This window comes from Drosophila subobscura, chromosome J (genome assembly GCF_008121235.1).
Source record: "Drosophila subobscura isolate 14011-0131.10 chromosome J, UCBerk_Dsub_1.0, whole genome shotgun sequence".
In the NCBI taxonomy this organism is placed as follows: domain Eukaryota; kingdom Metazoa; phylum Arthropoda; class Insecta; order Diptera; family Drosophilidae; genus Drosophila; species Drosophila subobscura.
Window position 1 is genome coordinate 14346546 of NC_048532.1, and position 16841 is coordinate 14363386.

Genomic DNA, 16841 nt, shown 5'->3' on the forward strand with positions numbered 1-16841 from the left:
CGGAGGCAGAACCAGAGCACGTGTTGCTGAGAAAAATCTTCCATTCCGCCATTCAGGTAAGTGAAAAATAAAGATACTTCTAGTAGTCGTCATTTTTGTGGTTGTGTGTTGTTGCAAAAGATGATGAAATACCGAGGCAGGCAATGTGAAAAGCCAGCCCATGGGCATAGGAGAATTCCGTATGGCGTCAAATAGACGCCGCAGTTGTCGTCATTGAACGAAGCATACACACGCATACTCGTACGCAATGCGTAGTCACACAACACAAAATGAAAACGAAAACTGCTTCGTTCATGGTGAGTGTGTGTGATGGATGGCAAAGCAGGCGGCTGCGGCGGTGGGCAGCAAGTGGGAGGCAGAAAGAGCTTTGGCAACATTTGTTGCTAGACATTTTTTTTTTTTGGCCTACTATAATGTTTCAATCGATGTGTGGTGGGAGCTGGGGTAAAGTGGACACCCAACTGTTGACCTTCAAAACTGTCAATATTTGCCACATTTGTTGCACTATTTACTGCCCGTTCCGCTCAAAAACAACAACAACAACAACAAAAACAGCAACTGCAACACGATTTCAATGTCAAAAGTGCAAACTAATTTTGTTTATTCAAATTGTTTATCAATTTTTGTTGTTTTTGTTGTTGTTGCTGGGGATTTCATAACATTTCCCAGAGGCCAGACGCCGCAACAGAGAGAGGCACACGCGTTAGCTGGGGGAAAAGTTTTTACGACTCTCCTCGTATGCGTGTGCGCTTCTCTATTTTTATACAACTTGACTTTGTTATTATTGCCTTTCGTTTTAGATGCAATTAAATGGGGCACAAAGCCAGCAAAGCGAGAGATATTTGTGTGGATATATTTAGAGAGCGAGAGAGGGAGTGAAAGCAGTTAAAGCACTGTTGCATTCCTAAGGTCTATTTATAGTGCCCTACCATAGGGCATTCCCCGTCTATTCGTTGCATTCTTCTTACATATGTATGTATTCTACGATTCTTTGCTATGTTCAAACTTTAAAGCTATCTGCTTGAATGCTTCACCTTGCATTAATACATCTTGTGCACTACCATTTGGACTGCTTCTTATGTACTGCACAGCTTGTTGCCGACTGCTTCTTCACTGCTTATCAAGTGGGCTTAGCTGCAATTGCATTTTCCCAGCCACGCGCCATTCTTTCGCTCCCTCTCTGTATCGTTCGCACTCTTTCACACTTCCACTACTCTGTTTGCTTCGGTTTCTGCTGGCGTTTGCATTTATGCGACACGTGCCGCGGCTTCTGTTCCTCTTGTTGTTCTCTGCTGCTCCTCCGAAAGCCTCCTCCGGGGCATATTGATTTGCTGTTATGGCAAAATCATTGCCACCCCACACACGCACACACATGCAGTGCAACACAGAGCGGAGCAACAACTGTGAAAAATCTTTAAACAAATTGGCTTAGCACAAATAAACAACAAGGTAGAACAAATAAGTGGGTATATACATATGTATGTAAATATGTGTGTATGCACAATCTATATGTACATACACATATAACCTCTAGAAATCTAGTGAACAACAACTAACAGCTGCTTTTACTTGTTTCCAGACAACTTTATTTGCTGTTAATTGAAATTGCAATAAAAGATGAAAGTGGAGAGTGGCTGGGCGGGTCGCGGCGGAGGGGGAAAAAGAGATTGGGGATAGGAGAACCAGATTGGCGACACTTGTCAACGCTTGTTGACGCTTTCCGACCGACACCACTGGCTGCTAGCTTATCACACAAAACAGCTGATCTTGCCTGTGTGTGCGCACCCGTACCCGTACCCGCACTAACGTCAATCAACAACAGTTAGGCGGCTTTTGGTTTCCTCCAATCGATAAACAAAACGTAGCAAAAACAGAAAGACAGAAAGAAAACGAGAATAAAGCTGGCGTCAATACCGTGCGGGCGTTATCAGAGCAGACGCCGCCGCCACCGCCTACTGATGTACTCTGCTGATAGCAAGGGAGGAGCGGCAGACAAACGTCCAAAATTCAGGCGCGTTTTCGGTGTGTTTTGGGTATTTGTTTGCTCTCTGCTCGCTGATAAAATGAAATTACCAATAACAAAAGAGTCACGTGAGTGGACACTGATATGCTTGGCTTTTTTGTTTGTGTGCCTGCGACAACTTTGTTGGCAGACGGACAGCTAAATATATTCTAAAGGTTTCACTGGTTGCCCATCCCACAAGAATGCGCATTGTCTTCTCTACTATAAGAGGTGTCCACCACACAATTAACGCTTTTAATCAAATTTTAGTCAGATTTACTGAGTGATCTTGTGTCACTTTTGTCACCAACCCCCGTCCGATTGCTGTTCTCAGCTCCCTCTCTCTCTGTCATTTCTGAGCGGGGCTTCCACTGCTTGACCTCTCTCTTTCGATCACTCTCTCTCCTGATTGCACTGCACTCACATTTGCTAATCTAGAATCACACATCAGCTGAGAGTATTTTCTATACATATGCACTAATCGCAAGTGCTTGTGGGGTGTACATTCGTATTTGTATGGCGGCGGCGATTGTTGGCAAGATATCTGCTAAGCAGGTGACAGGCATCGCTGACGACGACGGCGCCGTCTCCGCCGCTGTCTACATGGCGACCGCATTCTCGCGCTGGCGCCAAGCAGAGGCCATACAAATGCTGTGGGCGGGCAGCGGCAGAGCGAAAGTGAATGCCAAATGTAGCCACGCCTTGTAGCTCAAGAGGTGAGTGGGTGGGTGGTTGATTCTTTTACAGTTACTGCTTAAGGTTCTCCTTGTCTTTGGGTACTTACTTGCATACTCGCGTCGCGAGTGAATGTCCACCGCCAGGTAGACCATGCTGAAGCTTCCCTCTCCGATGTAGCGACCAAAGATGAAATCATTTGGGGATCTACGGGGCGGAGGATTCTGCTGCTGTTGCTGTTGTTGTTGCTGCTGCTGTTGTTGTTGCTGTTGTTGCTGCTGTTGCAACATGTCCAGTATGTCCTGCTGCCTCAATTCAGGGCAGATTCCATTCTGGTACTGATTCCGACAGCAAGCTTTGCTGCACTGCGGCGTCGAGGCAACAGACGAACTGTTGCTGGCCACCGCTGCCGCCAGAGGCGATGTGTGGCCTGCGAGAGCGAGAGAGAGAGAACAGAGAATGAATTCATTACAACATGTTGATAAGGGAAGCTCCTGCTGTTGTCTCGCACACTTACCGTTTGTCAGATACTTGTTGCTGGTGCCATAGCGGCTGTTGTTGTTGTTCTCTGTTTTTGTCGACATCGTTTTTGTGGCACTGCCGCTGCCGATAGTGGTGGCAGAAGCTACCCCACAGCCGCACGTGTTCTGTTGCAGTCGGGACGCCGCTGTTGTGGCGGCCATGGCGACCTGATACTCTTTTAGTTTCAATTCGAAATTCGATTCGCTTAAGGACACTGGCGTTGTGGCTTTCTCCTTGGCCATTGCCGCCGGCATGGTAGCCGCTGGTGTCGTTGCTGTTGTGGCAGCAATGTTGAACGGTTGCTGTTGCTGCGACGACGTCTGTGTCTGCTCAATGCTGCTGCAACCGCTGATGCTGTTGCTGCTGCTGCTGCTTGAAGCTGCAGCCGAGACGATGGAGGCCGCTGCAATGCTGGCCCCGCTGCAGGGCTGAAGCTGCTGCTGCTGCTGCTGGTGTTGCGTACCGTTACTCTGCAAGAAGACATGACATAGACAGATTTGGATGAGAACAGGTCAGAGTGTAAAGCAGTTCCTTCTGCTATTTACATTTCTGTTAACTTAACATGGACATGGCTACCGCCTCTGTTAATCAGCAGTGGGACCCCAACACGCAATAAATTAAGTTTCTGCTGCGCATACGTATAGACCGCCCTCCCCCCTCTTCCACACAAAGGCAAACAAAAACACAAGAAGAGGCAGCAGCAGCGCTCCAAAGCGGAACTCAAGAACAGGTCCACAAAAGGCAACAGCAAAAACAGAGTCTGCCCAATGGTCCGCCATTGACGTCGTCCAAGTTCATTGCCGCAGAAGCTCAGCGCGCTGCTTCTTCTACGCTTTAGTTTTTGTGGGATTTTGGCGGGGTTCAAGGACTTGGAGCATGAAAATATAATAAAGTTCATTGCCACCTGTTTACATTTCTATTAGAAGTTTATGCTCGCGGACTTTGCTTTGCCTTTGTTATTGCTTCTCGTTTAGCGTGTTTTTTTCCTTCGGTTTCATTATGCGAGACACAGATCTTTGTGGCGTGATTTTATGGGAGGGAATCGAAGTCAGAGCTAAGCCTATGGCAGGGTGTAGTGTTGAGAGCATAGCAATAAATGATGAAAAATAAAACCAAGAGAATGAAAAATTATTGAAAGGGATCAGTTCAATTAGTTGTAATCGCAAACTGTTTGCGAAACATTTGTCGCCTGTTATGATATGCCAGCAAACTGCTTGGCCGGCAAGCAGTGTCTCACACTGCCTTGTACACCCCACAGAGTTTAACAAAACGAACCCAAGTCACATGTTAAGCAAAATGTGCAAATTCTCCAAAATGGAAACAGATTAATAAATAGCAAACCATAAACTAGCCAAACAAACGAAATTTAAATAACAAATTCAATGAGCCATAAAAAAAACAAGGTGAGCAAATGCGTCAATGAAAGTCGAAGCTTGAAGCTAATTTTAGAGCAACAAAGAGATGGAGATAAAAATGGAACCAGACAGATCCATAGATACAGATACAGGCCAGGCTTCGGAAAGCAAACAACGAGAAGAGTCGAACGATCTATTTTGGTGATTGAGTGAGGGGAAGGCCCCAACCAAAGCCAAAAGGGCCACAGGGCCCTCCAACAGGTGTATTATCAATTAAGTGGATCGAGGGAGATAGCATAAGCATTCTTTGCATTCGTCAATGAAAACAGTTTTGTTGTTGGCTCTTGCTGCCTCTCTCTCTCTCTCTCTCTATCTTTATGTGCGTCACATACATTGGAATGCCGTTGGTTTACTTTTCAGACACGCACACAAATGGAAATCAGAGATATTGGGCAAACGAACAGACAGAGAGCAGAGGGAAAGAGAGCTAATTGTATTTTGTTATGCTTCTCTCTCTCTCTCCCTATGTTAAGACATGACCTCAACGGCGTGCCACACATCCCCCCCTATCGGGTGGGCTCTGGCTCTACACACCCACGAGTCAATCTAAACAAAATAAACATAAAATTCTTCGATATTTGAACTCAGCCGCCGTTTCAACGCAGCGAAAACCTAAAACAAAAAGTTGCCAACCCACTTTGTATAACAAATACCCTTTAAAGAGGAGTATCACAGAATTAAACAAGAGTTTGCTGCTCCATTAATTCTTATAAGTTCCAACTTTGATCAAAATCCAACCACTAAATCTCAAACATAATCAGTCTTGAAGGGCATTTAAGCCGTCGTGGAACCAACAATCTTTCCTTTCTTTCTCGTTGTTTCTGTTTCTCTTTTTTTGGCGACTATTCGGCTAATTAAGCCGACGACGACGACGACGATGATCTGCGTCAGCGGCTCAAAAACTGGTCAACAGCCAATTGGTGAATGGCAGAAATCCACCAACAAAAAGCGACTACACAAACCAACAAAAAAAAAAAAAAAAACAGGAAATACCCAAAATTCCAAATCGTATTGTTGTCCATTACATGGAGGTTTTTAAACCAGATTTTGTTCCTTTACGTCAGACAGAGAGCGACACAGACATGCCGCCACTCATTTGCATGGAGGGGAGCACGGGGACAAGCAATATTATTATAATAACAATAAGAAAGAAGATCCATAAAAATGCTGTGGAAAAGTTTGAAAGAATCGAAAGTTTCCCCCTCCACACCCCGCCGCCTGTTTCGAGAGGTGGGCGTGTATCACGAGAAGAGTCCAAAGAGGTGCCACCACACAGCAAGATATCTGGGTGTAGCTATACATATAGATACATATGTTTGTGTGTATTTGTGTAACCGATCTATAAACATAGAAGAAAACGCTCTGCTCTGCTCCGCTGTTCGCTCGGACGTTGTTTTGTCGCGTTGTCTGCGGCGTCTAGACAAAAATGACATTTAAATTAATCTATTTTATTGCCAGGCCAACGCCATTGAATGGGGTACGACGATGTTCCTCCACACCACACAGATCTAGAGATCCCTCCCCGTCTTTCTGTAGCCCCCCAACACCTCGTCTTGTGTTCAATTTATATTTATAAATAAGATTTTCGTCTAGAGAATGCAGCCAATTGAAAGAAAAAATGCAACCGCCACCAAACGCCACCGAGCAGAGAAATTCTCTGATTAAAACACGTAAAGATATACAGAAATGGGGAGGTAGCGGGGTGGGGTGGGGCGTTTGGTTTGGTGGTCTCTCAAGGTATTGCAAAAAGAAGCCAAAACTTGCTAAATATACAGAAAATGTTTTTAATTTTGGCACCACATAAAAATTGAAAAGCGCTAAGCGAGGCCACACACAGGCACGCAACATACAACAAAAACTATTATTAACATTTCAATGTGGGTTTTTGGTTTATTTGTTGAATTAACAACGAGCCCCCTCCTTCCTCGTGCTCTCCATTAAGAGACGGTTGCTGGAGCAGCAGACGGATCCAATCGATCGTGGCTAAAATCACGTAGTGCCTGGACGATAGAGGTGCGTAAGTGGGAGTGCAGTTAAAGCATTCCATAATAGATAGATAGCTACTCCAAACATATTCACGCATTACCTATTACGATAATGCACTGAGGGTACTACTCTACGGACCAGCCCCCTCCAAAATCACCCATCATAAAAAGCGCCTCTGCCCAGATAGTGGCGGAGGAGGCGAAAAACCCACAACCATAGCTATATGTGGGCGTGGTATTTACGCCTCGGCTGGCATCAGCAAGCACACACCACAGCACACATTTTTTGATACACAAAACGGTAATAAAAAATTCGCGGAAATTTTTTGCGCCTTTTGTTAGACTCTTTTTTGCCCTCACTGCCTCTCTGCCTCTTCCTCCCCCTCTCAAGCAACAATCTCTTTTGTATTTTTAGCCAACGCCTTTTGATTTCTATTGGATGGAACGGATCAGACGATGATCTGCAATCCCTGTCTGTCTCCCCCTCTCAGACGACATGTTTTGCATAATTTAATCGACGAATTGTTGGGTAAACGTATGGCTTGGGGTAGGTTTGGGTTAAACCCGATATACATAAAAATATATATGGCACCATACCTGCTTTAGGATCGGTAAAGCTTCCATGCTTCAAGAAACAGTGGGGAAAAAATACACTTGAAACCAGAAATTTTGAACATTTAATTTTTTTCGACTGTCACTAAATAAAAGGCCTGCCTGGTGCTGCTTCTCTCTCTAAACAAAATAGTAAAAATGCGCTTATGAATGAAAATGCAAAGAGAGCGGCGGGGGGACAGAGAGACGAATGCAAGCAAAACAAGAATGCAAATGCAAGTCTTCCTTTCCTGCTCTGCTCCCACTCTCACGCACAAACACACTGCTTGTGGCGCCCTGTATTACAATACTCTGCTCTCTTTTTATGCGCTCGCTCTCTCTACTTTAACTGCTTAGAATGGGAAGAGCAAGCAGTAAGACCAAGCAGTAGGCCAGAGCGAGTCAGAGGTATGAAGGAAGGCGAGAGCGAGGCGTAGAATACTAAAGTGAGAGAGAGGCTGCTGCTTCTGCTACTTTTGGTCGGCTCTCTCTCTGTTTGTGTATGTTGTAATTGCGATTCACGGGTACAAATTCCAATGGGCACACGCACTAAGAGAGGGGGCTGTAGAGGGGGGCTGTATTCGAAGGTAAAGAAGCAGTTTTTTTGTCGCATACACACAAACACACACTGAGCCATAAAGCGCGCGTATTTTTCGGCTATGCGCGAGTCTCGTCTCTATATGTATTTGTCTGTGTGTCTATGAATTTTTTTGCTTTGATTTTTCACATATAAATTTTCATCAAGTGTGTTTCTTATTAATTTTTGTTTGGCTCATCTTTAACGCTTACGTTGAGATTAAAAACAGCAAACGTTTCGTAGCGGCAACGTAATAATAATTCCAATTCGTTTGATGGGCAGCAAGACGCAGTAAGAAAATTTGTATAACGGCGACAGCAAGACGGTTTCAAAACGGAGCAGGAACGTTTACTGTGTATACATATACATACATATGCTTGTATATGTGTATTTTTTAGGAACGGTACTTTTTTCGGCTATACGTAATTTGACTAATGAAAACAATTTGTTTTTCTTTTTTCGTTTAAAACATTTGAACACAACACGGAGACGAACACGTTTGCCAAAGAGATATTTTGAGAGGAGAGAACGAACACACTCTCTTTGGCTCTGTTATATTTCTATTTTATGTAATTTTTTGTTTTATTTGGCCTTTGTGGAGTATTATTTAATCGCACTACGGGGGCCCAACACCACTACACTTTTGTGTATGCGCGTGAGTGTGTGCCTATCAGCGGCCGTTTGTATGTATGGATGTGCTTCCGACGATCCGCGGAACGAAACGTTCGTTCGGATGAAAGGCGCCACAAAACTAAGCAGTGGAGAAAAAAGAGCATGTGGATACCCCCAAACGAAGCAGTTTCAAAACCCGAAGACAAAAGCCGAGAGCGAGAGCATAAGAGAGCGGCGCTCGTAATGTTAAATGGGGCCAAAGCAGCGCAGTCGCCGCCAGCGCCAAGGCGAACAAGTTGCGCGCCAGTTTTTTTTGCTGCGGCTTGTTCCTTCTCTCTCTCGCTCACTCTCTGTCGCTCAGTGCTGCTGTAATTGTTGCATTGTAATTGTTATAAATAAATAAAGTCCAAAGCCAAAACAAGTTGCCTCTCGCTCTCGCACGCAGGCCAGCAAAATGAACAACATCCCAAAAGAAGAGAAGCGAGGCGCTCTCTTTTCCCAGAGTTGTAAAAGAGCGACCGCATTCCTAACTGTAAACAAGCAAGAAGAAGCAGGGCGGGAGAGAGAGAGAGACAGACCGAAAAGAATGCGGCGCTGCTGGAAAAACTAGTTTTTCCCGCTGGAAAATGTGACAAAAACAAAAGAGGCGAGAAAACAGAAAAAAGAATTTTAGGAATTTTCTGGCACCCAAAAGAGAGAAGCACAGAGAGAGGAGAGAGAGAGCGACTGCGAAAGTCATGTAAAAATAAACAACAAACGGAACAACAGAGAGTGCGGGACAGAGACAACGAGGAAGTGCGGTCAAAACAAAATGCGTGAGAAACACGATGGCTGAAGAAGTGGGAAAGGGAGGCGCAAGGAAAACTGAAGTGGAACAGGCAGAGGAAGAGGGCAAGAAGAAGAGACAGACAACAGAAAGCTAGACAGAGAGAGGGAGAGAAATGTAGTAAACAAAACAAGAGCGGCGCGGCTGCGACGCTGACGTTTTACGTTTACGTTTCGACTTCGCAGCAGCTGCGGCGGCGGCAGACTTCAAAATGTAAATAAATATTATCAAATATGCGAGTGTGTATGTGTGTGAGAGGGAGTGCATCTTTGTGTGTGTGTAATAATAACAACAAATAATAACTATAAACGAAACAAAAACAAAAAAATGTGAGCAACAGCAATGCAAGTGAAAGGCGTCTGTCTGCGTTGTCTGCTTCCTCCTTCTCCACCTCTTCCACTGCTTCTTCAGCTTCTTTCGGTTTTTGCAAAAAGGAAACGGTACAAAAAAAAGTTGTCGACTGCGAAGATGGTAAAGGAGATGAGGAGTCGAGAGAAAGAGACAGAGGAAGATGGGCGATGGGAGATATGTGATGCAGGGGAGTGAGGGAGAGAGGTAAGCAACTTCACATTTGGCTGATTGCAGACAGACAGACAAAGATGGAGGTGGAGATGGAGCGAAGACGCAGAGTAAGGAGACAAGAGAAAGAAAATTAAATAAATAATGATTTATTATCATTGTGGTGCTCGTTTGCCATTCAACTTTTATTTAAAGTGCGCAAAAAAAAAAAATAGCTTTTATTATTCAGAAACTACTTATCTTTTTTTTAAGTCACATTCCCATAAAATATATTGTTTGATTTTAAACACCAGCGATAATTATACATTTATTTTCTAATACATTTTAGTATTTCTTTATTGCATTTTTTGGGTCTTTTGTTTGTTATAAATGTCAAAAGGGAGCTGTATCCCCAGCCTCAAAGGCAAATGAACTGCACTTCTGTCTCCGTTTTTTTGTTAAATTTAGTTACCGTTTTTCGACACTGTCTGGTTTTTGTTTTATTTTTACAGGCAGCGACAGGGAGACTTTTTATTTTTATGGGCACCCCATTCCCAGATGTCAAAAAACTTAATTATCCATTAATGTCTATTTTTAAGCAAAATATAGACACACTGATGCATGTTTTTTTTACTTTCTGAATTAATTAAACTTTATTTTGATGTCTTTTAAAGCGGTTCTTTGCAATTTATTATGTTCTTAATGGAGGTTTTATGGTTTTTGAACTTTTGTGCAAACAATTATTGTGTGCAACTTTTTAACTTTAGGATTAATGAATTTTCGAGAAAACATTGAAATATCAAAAATAATTAGGAATTGTGTGCACAAATTTGAATAATTTATTTTTTTCGAAAGAACTTAAGACTTGATCAAATTTTGTATGTTAAATCCGCCTCAAAATATATTTTGCCATTTTTGTAACCAACTCAAAAAATTGCGCCAACTCAAAAGGAATAGTTAAGACTTTTCATTTCGACCCCCAATTTATTCAACAGTTATAGTTATTATTTTATTACCTTGATTGACGCCTTGAATCGGCGTACGACGAAATTGTTGAATTTATTGGACCAACTTTTGCATTTCATGAGGAGGCCGGAGGGGACCACCGCACACGAATGCGGGTCGGAGATGTGGATGGTAAAAGACAACGGTAAACACTGGATGTCTCTCCTTCCGTTGCTCCACTGCTTGCTGCTGCTACTCCTTTCTGTATTTTTGTGTATTTCACTCTCTTGTTGTGTAGTTTTTGTCAGATTGAAACAGTTATTATTTTATTAATCCTTTGCTGATGCATTATTTTTTCAACACTTTAATTGTTACAGTTACAAACACTTGGACACAGGCACGACGGGGTATAAACGTTAATACACACGGAACGAATAATAGGTAAGGATGAAATTTATTTTTATTTATTTCTTTTTTGTTGTGGGATTTTCCTTTTTGGCGCGCGCAGAGAACGAACTTCTCTGCTTAGAGCTGTGTTTTGGTTTACACTGCTTCGCGTTGCAAAGACTTTACTGGTCTTGTGTTTGGTGTTTTGAACGAGCGCGCGCCTCCAACCGAACCAAAGTCAAAAAAAATTGTGACAGCGAGAAGAGCCGAGCGACGAAAGCCTGCCTGCCAAGCATGGTGAGATTGTATGAGGTGGCTCGTCCGCTGCCAAATCGTTTCGTTTTCGTTCCCTTAGCGTTCAGAGTGTTTGCTTGTAACTGTATTGTTAGGGCGCCGTTTAGCCGACGGACCACCTTAAATGCATGCCAGAATTTCGATGTGCAAGGCCGAAAAGAGCGCGAGTGCTCATTTCCGCGCCCCGTTTTCGAGCCATGAACAGCGAAGCGAAAAGCAGAAACAGAAAACTAAATAAACGCTCTCTTATTTTCTCTTATTCTGGGTATGAAAGAGGAACGCTGGAATTACGGCCATACAAAACGGAACATTTTAAAAAAGGCGCGCAGCGAACACTTCGCTTGTCCGTTAAAGGGTCTTTTTGCATTGTAGAGGGCAAGATATCGTTGAAGGAAGCGGGAAAGCAATAAGGGGAGCAGAAAACAGTTTTTTACATATTCTTTCATTAGAAAAAAAGAGGGGAAAATTTTGGAGTGGCTATGGAATGCAGTTATTCCACAGGAAGAGCAGGGAGATCAAGTGGATCCCATAGAAAGTGCACCCGAAATAGTATCACTTTATATGGCATTAATTTCACAAGCGATTTTGCAAGTCATGTTATTGGTTCCGTTATTGGCGATTTGCGTTTTTTTCCCCTGCATCGAAATTTGCATGCAGCAGTGGCGGCCCCCCATAAATTATTTATGGGGCAAGTGACGCACTTGTTTTCCTCTTGAAAAGCGACCTGCTTTTTTGGGTACTTTTTCTGTTCGAGAAAGATATTTTTCGAAATAATACAAAAACAACTATGAGTCAGCCTTGACAGTTTTTCTCGAAATTTCTGATGGCAGTTTTAACGGTTTGTGGCGCTCACTCTGTGTGGCATGCACCTCCATCTGTCTTTCTGTCTCTTTCCCTCTCTGTGTCTCTTTTCATCGACGAGAGACCCCAATTATGTGCATTGCTGGAATTTGAACTATTTGGACCTCACTCCATTCAACCTCTCCACTGAAATCTGCTTGGTTGTGGATCTTTTCATTGATCGGCGCTCTTAGGTTCCTCACATGCAGCCCACAGTCCACAATTCATTGTGATCGCTCGCATGCGTCCCACACACAGTCCAATGCTCTGCTCTCTTCGCGCAGTGTTTCGTTGTGTCCCAGACGTTCCCTGTTTTGGTTTCAGTCAAGCGCGCCTTTTTTCGTATGTATGCGTGAGTTCTTTTGCCTGTGTGTGAGTGGAAATTCACTTGCTGTCTTTTCGTTTTTACGTTTTTACTACGAAACTCAAGCAGGGCCATGCCACTGGCGAGTGCGAGCGAGATGCGGCGAAAACAAAACATTAAAATTGAGTTTTGTTGAGGGGAAGATGGCAGCGCGGTCGCTGCTCTCTCACACTCTCTTTACCTTAAACTGTCTTTGCTGTTGCTGCTGCTCTTTCGTCATTGAATTGTCGATTTTAGGCTTGTGATTTGTTTTATACTATTTATCTTATTTCAATTTGGTATTCTTTTTATAATTTTAAAAGAAAAATTTATTTTGCCAAAACTTTGCACGCTCCAAAAATAACTAAAATATCGATTAAGCCACAAATTGATGAAAGCAAAAAATATTTGCGACTATGATGGATCATATCTTATACAGAATTCGAAGACAAATCAATAAAATAAGAAATTTCTTGAGTTTAATTTGATTTATGAACAAATACTAATGAAGGCACCAAATTTAGTTGATAAACTAAACCAGAAACTTGAGTTACGGATGGTCTTTTGGGAGACTTCAGGGTTATTTATAGGATATAAAATTTAATCTATAAAAAATATTACTTATAGATTGAAAGATGGTCCTTAAACCCTTCATGTTTGCATTCAGTTTTTAAAGTTGTTCGATTTAGACTCAACTTTCGTTGCCTTTTTTCCACATTTTGTTTTTGGGGCTATAGCATTTTAGCATTTTCTGGCTAATTCATTTGTTAATGAGCATACGAGTATGAACAAACACCAACAAAAGCCAGCAGCGGAGAAGATGCCGATGTGTTTCTGCTGTGGTTTTGGCTTTCAGCTTCTTGTGAGCAAAAAAAAAATATTTGAGGAAATTAGCATTTTTAATGGGCGACAAGTCCGGAGTTCGGCGAGACACAATGTCGCCTCCAAAAATATAGATATACTCCACAGAGAGAGAGAGGGAGAGAGAGAGAGAGGGAGGAGAGATACCACCTGTATATGTTTTTATAATTCGAAAATTTGCATAAAACAAATCTACGCTTAGCATAAAAAATTAATTTCTCAACCAACAAAAATTCAACTGAAATCGAAGATTGCTTTTGGATTAGTGGGGATTTCGGCTGTGTTGGTTTTTTGGTTGATTCGAAGGCATTCCAGAGACTAGAAAAGCGAATCATTAGTAAAGATATGGATGGTATGCCCCCTGCCCCCTACGATCCCATAGTTTGATCTTTGGGTTCGCTCGGTTTCGTCTTTCGATTGCTTTGCTTCCACCTGTTTCGTCGGGGGGTCTGGGTCTGGGCTGGCTCTGGGGCTGGTCTCGTTTAATTACCGGCTTTCCCCCCTCAGAGCCTCTCCGCTAACCGGTTCGGGCTCCCCCCCTCACTCCCTGTGCCCTGCAGCTCTCCATTTAGTTGTCACTAAGTTTACCCATTAATAAAACCCGCTGACTGGCGTCCGATGGGTCCGCAACGGTGGTGCTGGTGGTATCCCAGAGTTACACATCAATGGACCCGACAATCCGTCCTCAATTTGTTTAATTTATTAGCAAACAGTGAAAGGCCGCGCGAGGGGGTGGGGCAGTGGCAGTGGCAGGGGCAGGGGCATCACATTGATGAAAGAAATATTTCATTTAATTGTTGAGCGGAAACATTTCGTTGGTCAATTATGAGACGACAAACCAACAATTTAAAGGTGGAAATTATTTCAAATATTAATTTCAGTGCTTGCCTTTGGGGCATTATCGATTGACCTCTGCATATTTATAGTTCCTTTGGGGCATGTTGCATGGAATGCGCTAAAGGGCAGTCCGCTAAAGGAATCCGAAGGTCATGGCAGTGGACAATGAATTATGGTTGGGTAGGTTCAATGCTGAAAGGGCTATCCCTGGAAATGATTTGGAGGGAAGGAGAGTAAGAGAACAGATGGGAAAAAAGAAGATAAAGAATGGGCTAGAACTGTGTTCGATGGCAGACCTTTAAGTGGGTTTCTTTGAACCAACTATTGCCAGCTCCAAATATATCCCTGATTGACAATCCAATTACAGTGCAAAGGTCAAATGAAACGATGATGAAATGTCAGAGGACTGCAAGGATGGCCTGCTGAAATGCCACTAAAAAACCCACATTGTTTTTTCCTATTCAATTAGTTGCCATTTTCGCCCAGTATCGATGCGATGCAATGATAAATGGAACTAAGGCTGCAGACCGAATGTTGGCTTTATGTTTTTGTGAATTTTGATCAAAATTCGATTATAAATTAATGGACATGTCGTTGCAGCGGCAAAACAATTGAATTAAAAGCCATAATTTAATTAACACAGCGCGTGGGAGCAACCACCCCTTCCCCTCTCCCCTCTAGCACCCTCTTCGTTTCTCTTTCAAACAAACAAAACGCGGAAAAGCCAGAGCGAACAAATCAACAAAATTCACACTTGTGTCTGCTGGCTCCTACTCCATTTACTACTCTCCCCCCCAACACTTTTCTACTGGAACTCCATGCCAGACCGATATATATTGCGCATACGCCGCGTGCGACGGCGCCAGGCGGCGTGAAAATGAATTTGGCGCCAAACGAATTTGCAACGGTCAATTAAAACAAAGAGGCAGCAGGCGAAAAAGAAAATGGAAAAAACTCCAACACCCCCCCACGCCCTAACGGTGTGTTAATAAATTCTAAGCGCTCTCTTTTTTATGTGTGTGTCGCCAGGGGAGACGGGGGGGGGGGAAGGTGAGCAAGGCGGAGACTGCAGTTTAAACAATAAATAATTTCTAGGTGGCGCCTCAATGGCGATTGTCGTACAGTTCCTGCCCTACACCCCCTCTCTCTTTCACTGTGCTTGTGTGCTTAGCGCACAATCCATTCCCACGTTCCCGTTTCACGTGCAACACGACAAGTGCGCCATTCAGCTTTGTGGCGGGTTACCCTTTATAGGGCATAGGGGACTGTGATAAGGGGTTTGTTTTTAAGCTTTTGATTTTGGGTGGACTTCCCTTGATTAAATAAGGTTGGTGGTACGGTTACCCAGTGCCAAGTAGCTATGATAGAAAAGCAATTGTATAGAAATCTCTAATAAAGTTCCCTCTACAGAGCATCCCTTAGTCGCGTTGTTCCACCTTTTCGTCATCTCTACGTAATTCTTCTTCCTCTTCTGCTCACCTAAATTCGTGTGTGTTTTTTGTTGCTTCTGGCGCAAAGCGCAATTGATGATTGCATGAATATGTTTTCCAATTGCGTCGTAGCGAAAATGTATGCCCTGCCCCCAGTGCGACGTTTCTTCTCTTTCTGTGGCACAAAGCGGAAGAAGAGCTGCCCCGACTGGGGGCAAGGGGTCGACACTTTTTGTTGGGCTTTTGTAAGCGCTCAGCTCTGCTTCTAGTTCTTTCTTTCGCTGCTGCACGGCCTCTGCCTCTGCCTCGTGCTTGGCGTTCAAGTTCAGCGTTGGCAGCAGCAGTGCAGCAGAGCGAATGCAGGGTACATTCGGGCGATGGTAAGGCAGGGTACGAGAGAGAGTCTGCAGTTGGAAACTGCTTTCCAGCAGACACTAATGAATGCACCAAAAAAAGAGAGTTGGAGTAAGAGAGGGAGGTGGATTGCCCTCTCCGTAGCCGCACCTTACCCTTCAATCTAGTTTACTCTTCAAGCGGCAGGGACATCGTACCAGACAACGTTCTACGGCCATGTGACCTTTTGTGTGTTTAAAAACGAGTGGGAAGCGCGCTGATGCGTATGTGTGTGTGTGTGTGTGTGTTTGTGTTTGTGTGGATTTTGGCGCGTGGAATGTTCTCGGCCTCAACTTTGACCTTTCGCCCACTCACCTTTCTCATGTCCACCAAACCGAAAAGCGAGTGCAGCCGCCTGTACCATTTGTGGACACAAAATACTACGCGAAATACTACTGACTGATGGCTGCCTGGTTGGTGGCTTTCGCACCTGAATTAACGCAAAGCTCGGTTTAAATTCCAATTCAATAGAACGAACCTCTTCTTCCTTTCCGCTTTGTTTTCGTTTTCAAGTGCGTTTTCGGTTACGGTTTCTGTTTCGCGCTCTTCGCGTTTCGCTTTATTTTTGTGTGTTTCCTTTGCCGTTTTGTTGCTATTTCATGTTCAAGTGCAAGCGGTTGCTGACCGACGACGACTGAAGTGCAGCTGCCCTGCTTGCACTGCTTAAATAAGTGCAAGCCGCAACTGTAAAAGAAAGCAGCACCAGCCGCGGGAGCAGGAGTAGTGGGAAGAGAGGAGCCCTAAATGAATGTCAGCCAAATGCAGAGAGAGAGGGAGTGAGGCTGGGCGTCAAATGGTAATCATATGC

At 43.7% G+C, this 16841-nt stretch overlaps 1 protein-coding gene across 3 annotated transcripts in view; it reads right to left on the minus strand.

Annotated features, from left to right (window-relative positions):
- Positions 1-11275, minus strand: part of LOC117892906 (breast cancer anti-estrogen resistance protein 1) — a 66748-nt gene extending 55473 nt beyond the window's left edge. The window contains exons 1-3 of one of the 3 annotated variants that reach the window (XM_034799210.1): positions 10720-11275; positions 3195-3669; positions 2787-3107 (exon numbers count right to left, since the gene is read on the minus strand). In XM_034799210.1, coding sequence (XP_034655101.1) covers positions 2787-3107; positions 3195-3669; positions 10720-10788 — 865 coding nt within the window. In that variant the 5' untranslated portion in view covers positions 10789-11275. Of the gene's footprint in view, positions 1-2786; positions 3108-3194; positions 3670-7196; positions 7332-7979; positions 8176-10719 lie in introns of those variants that run through there. The other 2 variants (XM_034799212.1, XM_034799211.1) reach the window with 2 other exon arrangements.
- Positions 11276-16841: the final 5566 nt, after the last annotated feature.